The following is a 16813-nucleotide window of genomic DNA, read 5'->3' as shown; positions in this document are numbered from 1 at the left end:
CGTGCTCTCAGGAGCTCATGCACCTCCCTGGTGAACCAGGGCTTGTCATTTGCCCTTGTGGTGATGTGTTTTATGACAGTCACATCTTCCATGCATTTGGATATGTCGCCTGTCACAGACTCAGTGTATTCCGTTATGTTGACATGCTGGTTGGAAGTGGCGGCCTCTCTGAAAACATTCCATTCTGTGCAGTCAAAACAGTCTTGTAGTGCTGAGGTGGCCCCTTCTGGCCAAGTTCTGATCTGTTTCACAGAAGGTTTGCACCTCGTTAGCAGTGGTCAGTAGGCTGGAATGAGCCTGATAGAGAGGTGGTCTGAGTTTCCCAGGTGGGGGTGGTGAACAGTTCTGTATGCCTGTATACACCTGGTCAAGAATGTTTTCTCCCCTTGCTGCAAAATCCACGTTTGTGATAGTGAGGGAGTACTGTTTTCAATTCAGCTTGATTGAAATCACCCGTGATTATGTTAGCAGCATCCGGATTTGAGTCCTGCATTGAGCTCACAGACTGATACAGTGTAGAGAGTGCATCCTTTGTGTTTGCGCTGTGCGGCAAATACACAGCTGTTACAGTGACAGCTGAAAACTCTCTCAGTAAGTATATTGGACGGCACTTGACGAGTTAGAAACTCTATGTCCTCAGAACAGTGGCTTGAGATGACTTTAACATTAGTACACCAGTTGTTGTTGATGAAAATGCACACACCACCACCTCGTGATTTACCACTGAGAACTTGACTTCTGTCTGCCCGGAACGATGTTAGACCGTCCACCTGAATGGCGTTGTCTGGGACAGTGTGGCTAAGCCATGTCTCTGTGAGGATGATGGCACTGCAGTCTCTCACCTTCCTTTGTGTTGTTAGATCCAATCTGAGGTAGTCCATTTTGTTTTCCAATGAACGAACATTGGAGAGCAGAATCGAAGGAAGTGCAGATCTGTACGGCTTCGCTTTTAGTCTGGCACTGATACGCGCTCAGCAGCCCCGCTTGCTAGCTCTAGCACAACTCTTGCGGCGTATGCTAGCTCTCTCCCACTGCTTGCATCGCCTCCTGGCGTCGGCTGGTGGCAGGAGGAGAGTCCGCTGCTTTGCAGGCCCCTGAGTTTTGCCAGTGTAGGATTTCTAGCTCGCTGAGTGCATCAGGTTCCAAAGCCCATGTAACTCCGGAAAGATCGTATGAAAAGTTGGAGTTACGGAGTCCGAGTAGTAGGCTTCTGTTGTAGACTCTTTTTGTACAAGACTGAGACGAAACAGATGGCACATTTAACAAAAAATGCACATCGCTATCGGGAACTGAAGTAGCCACTGCCAGTACGGGCGCAAAACCCATCAGACGTCATGCAAAAAGAATGATTTAAATATCCAAAGGACACTGGATTACTTCATCGCATCTAAACAAATGACTATGGCTGCCAGGAGTTAAGGTTTTGTAAAGTCTCAGTGGGCAGTCACCAGCCCAGTAGGTGGTGGTAAATGCACCTTAAGCTGGTGCTGTCCACCACTGGATCTGAAAGAAGAAGAAGTGTTATGCCCACTTGACACAAACACATAAACGGACTACAACTGATAAACAATAAAGTTTATCAGTTTGAACATTAAATATCTTGTCTTTGTGGTGTATTCAATTGAATATAGGTTGAAGAGGATTTGAAAATCATTGTATTCTGTTTTTTATTTACATTTTACACAACGTCCCAACTTCACTGGAATATGGGTTGTACCTAGCTGACCTAATTAAACCTTACGTACCGGCCCAGGCTCTGCACTCTGTGTGCAGGACTACTTTGTGTCCCTAAGGTGAATAAAAAGTCTGTGGGTCACAGAGCTTTCTCTTATCGTGCCCCTGTTCTGTGGAATGATCTCCCTGCATCAATAAAACAGTCAGATTCTGTGGAAACTTTCAAGACCAGACTTAAGATGCACTTATTTTTCCTTTCGTATGGCTAGTATACTGGCATAGTATGTTACTACGCTTTTTACCCTTTTAATTCATTTTTATTAGTAATTGGAGCATGCCGCGGCCTCAACTTTACCGAAATTCTGGGTCTTTTAGTGAAGCTTAGGGCTAGTGGCCGGCGATCACCTTAGTATTTCTTCTGTTTTTCTTGTTGTTTAATGCTGACAAATTATACTGTATTTCTTGTCTTTCTGATGCCTGATTCTGTTTTTTTCTCTCTGTTTAAGGTTCAGCTCCATCCAGAGATGGTTGTGGTATTTGTGCTGGAGACCCTCCTGTCCTGTGCACCAACAGCATTTCCTGTATATTTTTTCTGTGAATTGTTCTGTAATTTATGTTTGTATCATGGCCCAAGCAGAGGGTCACCCCTTTGAGTCTGGTCTGCTTGAGGTTTCTTCCTCAGAGGGAGTTTTTTCTTACCACTGTTGCTCTGGGGGTTGGTAAGGTTAGACCTTACTTGTGTGAAGCACCTTGAGGCAACTCTGTTGTGATTTTGAGCTATATAAATGAAAATAAACTGAAATTTCAACAACAGAAACTTCTGTATTCTGGAGATCAATAGATTTGTTGAATGATCAATGTAATTTACAACAACAGTAAATAATATGTTTATGTCACCGACATTAAAGAGCGAAGCGCCTCACCTAATGTCACTGAGGTCCACCAAATTTTTTTTTTTTTTTTTTAGTAAAATAGTTCTGGGGAGCTTCAGTGCGGCTAAAACCCGCCCGCCGTGAGGGGGTCGTTCCCAGACCCCCCCACCCCAACCAGGGCTTTAGTCACCACCACCATTACAAACATTTTTGTTTATTTGCCTCTCACATTTCTGGAAGTCCTCCCTCGGGGAAATTGAGGTTTGTTTTGTAGTCATCATCATTATCGGCACAAGACAAAGTTCTGACCCGCCAGATTGAAAGATTGTCAACAAAGATGAGTCACTCTCTGCCTTAAACAGATGGCTATTGTCAACAAAGATGAGTCACTCTCTGCCTTAAACAGATGGCTATTGTCAACAAAGATGAGTCACTCTCTGCCTTAAACAGATGGCTATCTCTAACACGTTCATGGGGGAGAGACGGAAATAAATTAAAGAAATAAATAATACACAATCTGACAGATAGGCGACACACAGTTGCCTCTTGCTTTATTATCACAAGTCAGAACGCTCTCAGCGCCAGCTTCAACAAAGACTGTCAACAAAGATGAGTCACTCTCTGCCTTAAACAATGGCTATAATGTGTTCACGGGGACAGATGGAAAAATAAATAAATAAATAAAAACAGTCTGACACATGTGACCCACAGACGATGTCACAGAGCCACTAGGTATTAAAAACCAGCTTAATTGTTTTCTTTGTGCTTCATTGGCCTCTACTGGCGGTTGGCTCTCACTGCGGTATTGTATCACTTCCTGTTCCGGAGCACAGCGGTGTTTTTCTGTATCTGTTAGCTGTTTAATCTGCGCAGTTAGATTGATCTAGTTATCTAGATTACGATTTGTTTCCCAGTGTAATCTTTACGTGCCTTAATTAAAGCACTCCTTCTGCTGAATCACCTCTAAATTATTTACACATTATTCACTTTGCGTGTTTTTAGGAATCCGCTAGCTTAGCGTAGCTACTAGCTCTTAGCCGATTTAGCATGGCGGCTTCTCCTGTCTCTCCCGCACTTTTCTGCTCTGGGTGTGAAATGTTTAGTTATTCCTCGGCCTCCTTTAGCAGTAACGGTACTTGTAATAAGTGTAGCTTATTCGTAGCTTTGGAGGCCAGGCTGGGCGAATTGGAGACTCGGCTCCGCACCGTGGAAAATTCTACAGCTAGCCAGGCCCCTGTAGTCGGTGCGGACCAAGGTAGCTTAGCCGCCGTTAGTTACCCCCTGGCAGATCCCGAGCAGCCGGGAAAGCAGGCTGACTGGGTGACTGTGAGGAGGAAGCGTAGCCCTAAACAGAAGCCCCGTGTACACCGCCAACCTGTTCACATCTCTAACCGTTTTTCCCCACTCGACGACACACCCGCCGATGATCAAACTCTGGTTATTGGCGACTCTGTTTTGAGAAATGTGAAGTTAGCGACACCAGCAACCATAGTCAATTGTCTTCCGGGGGCCAGAGCAGGCGACATTGAAGGAAATTTGAAACTGCTGGCTAAGGCTAAGCGTAAATTTGGTAAGATTGTAATTCACGTCGGCAGTAATAACACCCGGTTACGCCAATCGGAGGTCACTAAAATTAACATGTATAACTTTGCAAAAACAATGTCGGACTCTGTAGTTTTCTCTGGGCCCCTCCCCAATCGGACCGGGAGTGACATGTTTAGCCGCATGTTCTCCTTGAATTGCTGGCTGTCTGAGTGGTGTCCAAAAAATGAGGTGGGCTTCATAGATAATTGGCAAAGCTTCTGGGGAAAACCTGGTCTTGTTAGGAGAGACGGCATCCATCCCACTTTGGATGGAGCAGCTCTCATTTCTAGAAATCTGGCCAATTTTCTTAAATCCTCCAAACCGTGACTATCCAGGGTTGGGACCAGGAAGCAGAGTTGTAGTCTTACACACCTCTCTGCAGCTTCTCTCCCCCTGCCATCCCCTCATTACCCCATCCCCGTAGAGACGGTGCCTGCTCCCAGAAAACCAATAACCAGCAAAAATCTTTTTAAGCATAAAAATTCAAAAAGAAAAAATAATATAGCACCTTCAACTGCACCACAGACTAAAACAGTTAAATGTGGTCTATTAAACATTAGGTCTCTCTCTTCTAAGTCCCTGTTGGTAAATGATATAATAATTGATCAACATATTGATTTATTCTGCCTAACAGAAACCTGGTTACAGCAGGATGAATATGTTAGTTTAAATGAGTCAACACCCCCGAGTCACACTAACTGTCAGAATGCTCGTAGCACGGGCCGGGGTGGAGGATTAGCAGCAATCTTCCATTCCAGCTTATTAATTAATCAAAAACCCAGACAGAGCTTTAATTCATTTGAAAGCTTGACTCTTAGTCTTGTCCATCCAAATTGGAAGTCCCAAAAACCAGTTTTATTTGTTATTATCTATCGTCCACCTGGTCGTTACTGTGAGTTTCTCTGTGAATTTTCAGACCTTTTGTCTGACTTAGTGCTTAGCTCAGATAAGATAATTATAGTGGGTGATTTTAACATCCACACAGATGCTGAGAATGACAGCCTCAACACTGCATTTAATCTATTATTAGACTCTATTGGCTTTGCTCAAAAAGTAAATGAGTCCACCCACCACTTTAATCATATCTTAGATCTTGTTCTGACTTATGGTATGGAAATAGAAGACTTAACAGTATTCCCTGAAAACTCCCTTCTGTCTGATCATTTCTTAATAACATTTACATTTACTCTGATGGACTACCCTGCAGTGGGGAATAAGTTTCATTACACTAGAAGTCTTTCAGAAAGCGCTGTAACTAGGTTTAAGGATATGATTCCTTCTTTATGTTCTCTAATGCCATATACCAACACAGTGCAGAGTAGCTACCTAAACTCTGTAAGGGAGATAGAGTATCTCGTCAATAGTTTTACATCCTCATTGAAGACAACTTTGGATGTTGTAGCTCCTCTGAAAAAGAGAGCTTTAAATCAGAAGTGTCTGACTCCGTGGTATAACTCACAAACTCGTAGCTTAAAGCAGATAACCCGTAAGTTGGAGAGGAAATGGCGTCTCACTAATTTAGAAGATCTTCACTTAACCTGGAAAAAGAGTCTGTTGCTCTATAAAAAAGCCCTCCGTAAAGCTAGGACATCTTTCTACTCATCACTAATTGAAGAAAATAAGAACAACCCCAGGTTTCTTTTCAGCACTGTAGCCAGGCTGACAAAGAGTCAGAGCTCTATTGAGCTGAGTATTCCATTAACTTTAACTAGTAATGACTTCATGACTTTCTTTGCTAACAAAATTTTAACTATTAGAGAAAAAATTACTCTTAACCATCCCAAAGACGTATCGTTATCTTTGGCTGCTTTCAGTGATGCCGGTATTTGGTTAGACTCTTTCTCTCCGATTGTTCTGTCTGAGTTATTTTCATTAGTTACTTCATCCAAACCATCAACATGTTTATTAGACCCCATTCCTACCAGGCTGCTCAAGGAAGCCCTACCATTATTTAATGCTTCGATCTTAAATATGATCAATCTATCTTTGTTAGTTGGCTATGTACCACAGGCTTTTAAGGTGGCAGTAATTAAACCATTACTTAAAAAGCCATCACTTGACCCAGCTATCTTAGCTAATTATAGGCCAATCTCCAACCTTCCTTTTCTCTCAAAAATTCTTGAAAGGGTAGTTGTAAAACAGCTAACTGATCATCTGCAGAGGAATGGTCTATTTGAAGAGTTTCAGTCAGGTTTTAGAATTCATCATAGTACAGAAACAGCATTAGTGAAGGTTACAAATGATCTTCTCAGTGCTGCTTTTGATACTGTTGACCATAAAATTTTATTACAGAGATTAGAGCATGCCATAGGTATTAAAGGCACTGCGCTGCGGTGGTTTGAATCATATTTGTCTAATAGATTACAATTTGTTCATGTAAATGGGGAATCTTCTTCACAGACTAAAGTTAATTATGGAGTTCCACAAGGTTCTGTGCTAGGACCAATTTTATTCACTTTATACATGCTTCCCTTAGGCAGTATTATTAGACAGTATTGCTTAAATTTTCATTGTTACGCAGATGATACCCAGCTTTATCTATCCATGAAGCCAGAGGACACACACCAATTAGCTAAACTGCAGGATTGTCTTACAGACATAAAGACATGGATGACCTCTAATTTCCTGCTTTTAAACTCAGATAAAACTGAAGTTATTGTACTTGGCCCCACAAATCTTAGAAACATGGTGTCTAACCAGATCCTTACTCTGGATGGCATTACCCTGACCTCTAGTAATACTGTGAGAAATCTTGGAGTCATTTTTGATCAGGATATGTCATTCAAAGCGCATATTAAACAAATATGTAGGACTGCTTTTTTGCATTTACGCAATATCTCTAAAATCAGAAAGGTCTTGTCTCAGAGTGATGCTGAAAAACTAATTCATGCATTTATTTCCTCTAGGCTGGACTATTGTAATTCATTATTATCAGGTTGTCCTAAAAGTTCCCTAAAAAGCCTTCAGTTAATTCAAAATGCTGCAGCTAGAGTACTGACGGGGACTAGAAGGAGAGAGCATATCTCACCCATATTGGCCTCTCTTCATTGGCTTCCTGTTAATTCTAGAATAGAATTTAAAATTCTTCTTCTTACTTATAAGGTTTTGAATAATCAGGTCCCATCTTATCTTAGGGACCTCGTAGTACCATATCACCCCAATAGAGCGCTTCGCTCTCAGACTGCAGGCTTACTTGTAGTTCCTAGGGTTTGTAAGAGTAGAATGGGAGGCAGAGCCTTCAGCTTTCAGGCTCCTCTCCTGTGGAACCAGCTCCCAATTCAGATCAGGGAGACAGACACCCTCTCTACTTTTAAGATTAGGCTTAAAACTTTCCTTTTTGCTAAAGCTTATAGTTAGGGCTGGATCGGGTGACCCTGAACCATCCCTTAGTTATGCTGCTATAGACGTAGACTGCTGGGGGGTTCCCATGATGCACTGTTTCTTTCTCTTTTTGCTCTGTATGCACCACTCTGCATTTAATCATTAGTGATCGATCTCTGCTCCCCTCCACAGCATGTCTTTTTCCTGGTTCTCTCCCTCAGCCCCAACCAGTCCCAGCAGAAGACTGCCCCTCCCTGAGCCTGGTTCTGCTGGAGGTTTCTTCCTGTTAAAAGGGAGTTTTTCCTTCCCACTGTAGCCAAGTGCTTGCTCACAGGGGGTCGTTTTGACCGTTGGGGTTTTACATAATTATTGTATGGCCTTGCCTTACAATATAAAGCGCCTTGGGGCAACTGTTTGTTGTGATTTGGCGCTATATAAAAAAATTGATTGATTGATTGATTGATTAAATTTAATTGTTTGGGCACGATACACTGAATGAGTGAAGTCTGAGATGCATTTTCAGTCTGAGTACTCCGTCTGTGAGGTTATAGCAACATGATTACTGTCATGCTGATGACATGCAGCTATACTGCAGACGCCCACTGACGGTCTGGAATGAATTTGAAGCCTGTGTGATGAAAGAGACCGGCCGGCTTTGTCCAATATATAAATTCACATCATACATGACCATTACCAGTAGATTCTTCTGCAAAAAACGTAAAAGTCTTTGACCTGTCATTATCTTTTGATTTACATATTAGGAACTGACTGAACACAAATGCAACATTATTTGTCGAATAAATAATCAGCTGTGGTTTTGGACACAGATGGACAAACTCACAAGCAGCTGTGGCGTGGCGATGCGTTCCTCCGCGTTGACAGTCAAAGGTTTAGGTGGCGTGGCGATGCGTTCCTCCGCGTTGACAGTCAAAGGTTTAGGTGGCGTGGCGATGCGTTCCTCCGCGTTGACAGTCAAAGGGTTAGGTGGCGTGGCGATGCGTTCCTCCGCGTTGACAGTCAAAGGGTTAGGTGGCGTGGCGATGCGTTCCTCCGCGTTGACAGTCAAAGGGTTAGGTGGCGTGGCGATGCGTTCCTCCGCATTGACAGTCAAAGGTTTAGGTGGCGTGGCGATGCGTTCCTCCGCATTGACAGTCAAAGGTTTAGGTGGCGTGGCGATGCGTTCCTCCGCATTGACAGTCAAAGGTTTAGGTGGCGTGGCGAAGCGTTCCTCCGCATTGACAGTCAAAGGTTTAGGTGGCGTGGGGATGTGTTCCTCCGTGTTGACAAAGGTTTAGGTGACATGGCGATGCGTTCCTCTGTGTTGACAGTCAAAGGTTTAGGTGGCGTGGGGATGTGTTCCTCCGTGTTAACAGTCAAAGGTTTAGGTGACGTGGCGATGCGTTGCCCCGTGTTGACAGTCAAAGGTTTAGGTGACGTGGCGATGCGTTCCTCTGTGTTGACAGTCAAAGGTTTAGGTGGAGTAGGGATGTGTTCCTCTGTGTTGACAGTCAAAGGTTTAGGTGGAGTGGGGATGTGTTCCTCTGTGTTGACAGTTAAAGGTTTAGGTGACGTGGCGATGCGTTCCTCCGTGTTGACAGTCAAAGGTTTAGGTGGAGTGGGGATGTGTTCCTCTGTGTTGACAGTCAAAGGTTTAGGTGACGTGGTGTTCCTCCATGTTGACAGTCAAAGGTTTAGGTGGAGTGGGGATGTGTTCCTCCCTGTTGACAGTTAAAGGTTTAGGTGGCGTGTGGCTTAGTGGTAAGCACTGTTGCCAACCACCAGGTCGTTCCCATGGTGATGGCACAACGACAGCTCTAAACCGTTGTGGTACCTTTTGAACTCCTCTTGCTGCTACCTTGAAGGTGATCCTGGGTATTTGGGAAGGGGTCCTGTCAGATGACACAGTCAAGATTCACTGTGACGACTCTGATGTGGCATATCCTTGGACCGGTGTCAAAGACCGAACGGTCCCCCTAAAAATTGGTCTGCCCTGCCTTCACTGCACATGCATCATTTGGGACCACAGCAGCACGTCTGAGTCTGACTCTCTGAGTCTGACTCTCTGCACCCAAAGCAATCAAAGGGAATAATGTGATTATTAACCATCAGATGACAAAGTAAAACCTCTTAAATCATTTTAAAGTCAGTTTGAAGCAGAAAACGAGGCGACAAACAGTGAATTGCTGCTGACACTCAGAAATGACGATGGTGACAGCCTTACGATAAATATGAATGAAATTGGTCAACTGGTTCTTGGGATGTTGCCCGAACAAGCGAAAACGGACGGACGGACATGCTGATCGCTCGCTATACCCCCCCCCCCCCCACAATTCATACTGGGAGGATAAAAATGTGGTTTATAAAAGAAACATGGAACTTTTGTGCAACAAACTTACCTGTATAGCCCCGCCCAGTCACCTCCCAGCACTGACGTCAGCTTAGGACCCGTCTGATCCAGCGTGGACATGAAGTCGTCCTGACTAAACACTCGGACCTGAGGGGGAGTCTGAGGACACAAAGGATTCAGATGGCCTTCAGAGTCACTAAAGTCTTTTCTGTGATGCTCTGATAATTCGCTGTTACCTTCCAAGGCATCACAGACCTCTGCAGCGGCATCAGAGCAGCCATGTAGCGCTCCTGAGACACGACACAAAGTCACAAATCCGGTCAAAGTTCAAGCAGCTAAAGCACAAAAACATGTCCTCTCTGACGCCAGGCTTGCGATGACCGACAGGCGTTCGGTGGTGATTTCGGGCTCATGTTGAACGACGGGCGTTCGGTGGTGATTTCGGGCTCATGTTGAACGACGGGCGTTCGGTGGTGATTTCGGGCTCATGTTGAACGGCAGGCGTTCGGTGGTGATTTGAGGCTCGTGTTGACCGACAGAAGTTCAGTGTTGATTGATGAGCATTCGGTGTTGATTTCGGGCTCGTGCTGACCGACGGGTGTTCGGTGATGATTTCGGGCTCGTGTTGACCGACAGGAGTTCACTGTTTATTGATGAGCATTCGGTGGTGATTTCGGGCTCATGGTGAACAACAGGCGTTCGGTGATGATTTTGGGCTCGTGTTGACCGACAGGAGTTCAGTGTTGATTGATAAGCGTTCGGTGTTGTTTTCGGGCTCATGTTGACTGACAGGCGTTTAATCCGAATTTTGGGCTTGTGTTGACTGAGAGGTGTTTGGTGTTGATTTCAGGCTCGTGCTGATTGATGGGCGTTTAGTGCTGATTAAAGGCCCAGTCACACCTTGACAATTTAGCCTGCATATACCGCCTTTATTGAAAATGCTGGCATACGCAGGTGTACATCTAATAAATTAATGTAGCTGTCACACCTTGACAACTTAATCAGTGGATATCAACAGCACCGTTTCCACTGAGTGGTTCGGAATGTTGCTGCACGGTATTATACGTCAGAACGGTTAAGTCTGGCTTGGTTTGTGTTTCCACTGCCGGGAGAACACTTTTCTTTGGCAGGTGGAAAACTTGAATATTGACAAGCACATCACCGGTGTCGAAACCATGATCAAATGGAGTCAAGTGTGCAAAGTGCCCCTGTGAAAACAATGATCTGATGGAGCCAAGTGCGCAAAGAGCCGGTGACGAAACCATGATCTGACGGAGCCAAGTGCGCAAATAGCCGGTGAAGAAACCATGATCTGACGGAGTCAAGTGCGCAATGTTCCGGTGTCAAAACCATGATCTGACGGAGCCAAGTGCGCAAAGACCTGGTGATGAAACATGATCTGATGGAGCCAAGTGCGCAATGGGTCGGTTTAAAAACCAAGATCTGATGGCGCTGAGTGCGCAAAGTGCCGGTGTCAAAACCATGATCTGATGGAGCCAAGTGTGCAACGGGTCAGTTTCAAAACCATGATCTGATGGAGCAGTGCGTAAAGTGCTGGTGATGAAACCATGATCCAATGGAGTCAAGTGCGCAAAGGGCCGGTGATGAAACCATGATCTAATGGAGGCAAGTGCGCAAAGTGCCGGTCTCAAAACAATGATCTGATGGACCTGTGTGCGCAAATCGCTGGTGTCGAAACCATGATCTGATGGAGCCAAGTGCGCAAAGTGCCGGTGTTGAAACCATAACCTAATGGAGGCAAGTGCGCAAAGTGCCGGTCTCAAAACAATGATCTGATGGACCCGTGTGCGCAAATCTCTGGTGTCGAAACCATGATCTGATGGAGCCAAGTGCGCAAAGTGCCGGTGTTGAAACCATGATCTAATGGAGGCAAGTGCGCAAAGTGCCGGTCTCAAAACAATGATCTGATGGACCCGTGTGCGCAAATCGCTGGTGTCGAAACCATGATCTGATGGAGCCAAGTGCGCAAAGGGCCGGTGTCAAAACCATGATCTGATGGAGCCAAGTGCGCAAAGGGCCAGTGACGAAACCATGATCTGATGGGCCCATGTGCGCAAAGGACCGGTGTCAAGACTATGATCTGATGGAGCAAAGTGCGCAAAGTGCCGGTGATGAAACCATGATCTAATGGAGGCAAGTGCGCAAAGTGCCGGTCTCAAAACAATGATCTGATGGACCCATGTGCGCAAATCTCTGGTGTCAAAACCATGATCTGATGGAGCCAAGTGCGCAAAGGGCCAGTGACGAAACCATGATCTGATGGGCCCATCAATCAATCAATCAATTTTTTTATATAGCGCCAAATCACAACAAACAGTTGCCCCAAGGCGCTTTATATTGTAAGGCAAGGCCATACAATAATTATGTAAAACCCCAACGGTCAAAACGACCCCCTGTGAGCAAGCACTTGGCTACAGTGGGAAGGAAAAACTCCCTTTTAACAGGAAGAAACCTCCAGCAGAACCAGGCTCAGGGAGGGGCAGTCTTCTGCTGGGACTGGTTGGGGCTGAGGGTCCTTTGCCCATGTGCGCAAAGGACCGGTGTCAAGACTATGATCTGATGGAGCAAAGTGCGCAAAGTGCCGGTGATGAAACCATGATCTGATGGAGCCAATTGTAGTGCTGGTGTAGCACAAAGATAACAATTTGTAAGTATTAACGAGCTGTCGCTGAGAAAATCATGCGGGGGTGTCCCGATGACCCGGCTCAGATTTTGATGAAATTTTCACCAATTACCCTTCAAACAGATTGATTAGGGGGCAGCACTGTGGCTTAGTGGTTAGCACTGTTGCCTTACAATGAGAAGGTCACGGGTTCGATTCTCACCTGTGGCCTTTGTGTGGAGTTTGCGTGTTCTCTCTGTGTTTGAGTGGGTTCTCTCCGGGTGCTCCGGCTTCTTCCCATATTAAAAAGTCACGCAGGTTAGGTAGATTGGAAACTTTAAATTGTCCGTAGGTGTGCCTGCGGGTGTGAATGTGTTTGTTTGCCTGTATGTAGCTCTGTGACAGACTGGCGTCCTGTCCTCGGTGTACCCCGCCTTGCGCACCTTGACTGCTGGGATAGATTCAGCCACCTGCCACCCTTAATTGGACTAACCAGTTGAAGATGAGTGTGTGAGTGTCAATTGATTAGGCATTGGTAAAGTTTGTTTCTTCAGCAGACAAAATTTTATCCCATTTTTGGGAAATTCTAAATTTGATGTCAAAACACCCTGAGAAGCTGTGACATTAAAATATACAATAAAAATGCCAAACTTTGACAAAGCAATTTTCAAATCCGAGCACGTGGTTTGAAAAAACTGAGCATGAGGCATCATCAGGGAAACTCTAAACCAATGTCCATTCAGTGGAACTTTTCCTTATATTTTCTATAATCAACACTGAATTTTATAAGTGGACACTTTTAGGACCAAATCCTGGTGAGCAGGAAATTTGAAAATCCTCATATATTAGTCAATATTTTGCCTGTTTCAGTAAATAAGGCATCATTTCACCTGTTTTACAATATGGGGAGTTCATTTATGCAATTAGTTTTATGATCAGAAGTCAAGGTCATTGACAAAGGTCAAGATTCTGCAATTTCTTTTTGCCAATTTTCCATATTCAGCAGTATGTATTACATCCAGAATTGATAATATTGGGCTTTTAATGAATCAATATGATAGAAGAGATTATTACTTTTATATTGATATGTAATATGACTGGTGTTTAACAGATTTCAGCTCTTTAATGTCAGCAAAGTAAGGTTCTTTGAAATCCCACTCGATTTCATCAAATTTGAATTTCCTCATTATTCCAGTCAATACTTTACCCATTTATATGTTTTCAGATATAGGGAGTGGAATTATGTGGTTAATAATCAGAGGCTAAGGTCACTGCATAATTCCAAGGTCAATCTCCAAAAAGAAAGACTTTTTTTTTGCTTTTTGGACAGAAAAAGAAAGTGTCAGAATACCGGTACTGTATCACATAATCACATGTCTTAATTGTGAAAGCAAAATAATTGTCTTCATGTGACGCCATGTTTATTTCATATTATATTATTATTTCATATTGTGTTCATCACTGTGGGAATGCACATGCTTAATCCAGAGACTGTTCATGCAGTTTGCGCAAAAGACTGACATGTTTCTGTCTGACTCAGGGGGACACAGAGTCTGTTCTGATCACGTTGAACTGCAGCTTTGAGACAAAAACATCTCGTTCAGCGTTTAGGTGATGTCATCTTCAGATAGCTACCAGTATCAGTTTGGGGAGAAGAGCTCATGAGAACTTGTGCACGAACACTGTCCTGACATGTGTGCATAAGTGCTGATTCACACACACACACACACACACACACACACACACACACACACACACACACACACACACACACACACACACACACTTGCTGTGTGCTGTTCGTTGGTGTGTCCAAAGCCCTTTGTATAATAAACCTGTTAATTTTGACAGTCAACCTCCTGACTCTTCCTCCCATGACAGCCAGAGGCCGTTTGGTCCAAAGTTTGAAATTTTGCCTCCACATACTTTTGTTTAGCTAAGCTAAACGCCATTATGAATATAACAAACTAGACCATCTTTCTGTGTCATCATTCAAACAGAAATCATTTGTAGTCACAGATGTTAATGCTATAATTTTAAGAAAAAAGAACATTTACCACGCCTAATCAATCTATTTGAAGGGTAATTGGTGAAATTTCATCAAAATCCGAGTCAGGGCCATTGGGACACCTACACTGCCACACGCATGATTTTCTCAGAGACAGCTCATTAAAACTATAGATATCATGAACTAAATCACAAGTCTAGGAATGATTGCTGAAGCTGATAAATCAATACCCAATATTCCTCCTATCTTTTAATTCCAATCATGTTTATATATATATATATATATATATATATACATACACAAGGTCTGTCCATAAAGTATCGTACCTTTTTATTTATTTTTTTTTAACTATATGGATTTGATTCATATGTTTTCACGTCAGACAAGCTTGAACCCTCGTGCGCATGCGTGAGTTTTTCCACGCCTGTCGGTGATGTCATTCGCCTGTGAGCACTCCTTGTGGAAGGAGTGGTCCTGCCCCGTCGTCGGATTTTCATTGTCTGGAAATGGCGGAATGATTTGGGGTTTTTTTCCTTCAGAATTTTTTCAGAAGCTGTTAGAGACTGGCACCTGGAAACTATTCGAAAAATTTATCTGGCGGGCTTCACAGAGAATAAGGTCAGTTAATACTGCTTTAAGGACCCCTTTAAGGACGCTCAGCGCGCCGCGCTCCGAGCTGCAATGACACAGCACAAGCCACCGGACCATTTCTGAGCTGATGGCTCTGTGGATATGAGACCGTGGTGTGCTCTTTCTCTGGTTATCACAAGAGCTGGACATCAGCCATTTTCCGGGAGATTTCACTTTTAACAAGAGATTTTGTCATGGAAAGCCGCGCGGAGGCTTCGCACGTCACGACCGATTCGCTTTGGAAGCGAGACAAAGGAACACCTCCGTTTCAGCATGTTAGGACAAGTTTGGACATGTCCAGCTCTCCACAATTTCACTGATACTTACTGGACTGGTAAGCATTGAAAGCCGAGATAGACATGTCCAAACTTGTCCTCTGACACGCCGAAACGGAGGTGTTCCTTTGTCTCGCTTCCAAAGCGAAACCTCCGCGCAGCTTTCCATGACAAAATCTCTTGTTAAAAGTGAAATCTGCCGGAAAATGGCTGATGTCCAGCTCTTGTGATAACCAGAGAAAGAGCACACGACAGTCTCGTATCCACAGAGCCATCAGCTCAGAAATGGTCCGGTGGCTTGTGTCGTGTCGTCGCAGCTCGGAGCGCGGCGTGCTGAGCGTCCTTAAAGCTGTACTAACTGACCTTATACTCTGTGAAGCCCGTAAAATTTTCACCGAAAGCCAGATAAATTTTTCAAATAGTTTCCAGGTGCCAGTCTCTAACAGCTACTACAGGAGCCAGATTGATGAAGAGTACTGTTTGTCACTCATTAAGTCCATGCCTCAGAGACTGCAAGCTGTTATAAAAGCCAGAGGTGGTGCAACAAAATACTAGTGATGTGTTGGAGCGTTCTTTTGTTTTTCATGATTCCATCATTTTTTCCTCAGAATTGAGTGATTCCATATTTTTTCCCTCTGCTTGGTCTAAAAAAGTAACCATTACTGACTGCCACAATTATTTTTCCTGATTTCTTATAGTGTTTCTTAAAGCCAGAAAGTTACCATTTGAAATGACTTTAGTTTTGTGTCATGTCTGTGATCTGCTTTTTTTCTACAAAATTAAACAACTGAATGAACATCCTCCGAGGCCGGTGATTCTATCATTTTTGCCAGGGGTTGTACCAGCCCTGCTGCCATGAAACCAAAATGAATAAATCCTCGACGTCCTCAACGGAGAAAGCATGCAACACGCCAAGACCCCCAGGAGTCGAGGACATAGCCCGCAGGATACGCTCCATCTGACAGGTAGGATCCCCCGGTCCTGACCTTCTTGTAGAAAAAATGGTGTTAATAGCATTCAGAGACCAGCTGATCAATTCCATGGTTAATCCAATAGTAGTCCAATAGATCCAGAATCCAATATAGTTTTGAGGAATTCACAGTCTAGTGAAGTAGGGACTTGAAGGTTAAAGGCAGAGAGATAAGGGAGAGTGGAGGAGATGCGACCGCCCTCGTCGGAGTCCCAAGCTGTTTACTGTATTGTTACAAGTATTATTATTATTGCTTTATTTTTGCACATGCTGTTTGCTGCACATTTTCCTCTACTCGCACTCATCTTGTGTGTTTTTTAAGAGCTGACATAACATGTGAATTCCTCCACAGTGAGATCAATAAAGTCTTATCTTATTTACAATTCTGCAGTTAAGATCCTGAAATTAATAAAGTTCACATGATTGTTTAACAAATTCCTTGGTTAGAACAGCCAAACCAAATACACAGCAATTCAGTATCCCTCAGCAGATTGGAACAATCACAAAGC

At 43.9% G+C, this 16813-nt stretch overlaps 1 protein-coding gene across 1 annotated transcript in view; it reads right to left on the bottom strand.

Moving 5' to 3' along the window:
• The window catches only part of LOC117504186 (protein DENND6B-like), a 74098-nt gene that overhangs the window by 13566 nt on the left and 43719 nt on the right, over positions 1-16813 (bottom strand). The window contains 2 exon segments of the mRNA XM_034163577.1: positions 9848-9957; positions 10035-10088. Coding sequence (XP_034019468.1) covers positions 9848-9957; positions 10035-10088 — 164 coding nt within the window.

The sequence above is a fragment of the Thalassophryne amazonica genome, chromosome 22 (genome assembly GCF_902500255.1).
Source record: "Thalassophryne amazonica chromosome 22, fThaAma1.1, whole genome shotgun sequence".
Taxonomy (NCBI): Eukaryota; Metazoa; Chordata; class Actinopteri; order Batrachoidiformes; family Batrachoididae; genus Thalassophryne; species Thalassophryne amazonica.
The sequence above is the reverse complement of the archived record's forward strand: the minus strand, read 5'-3'. Positions and strand labels throughout refer to the sequence as shown.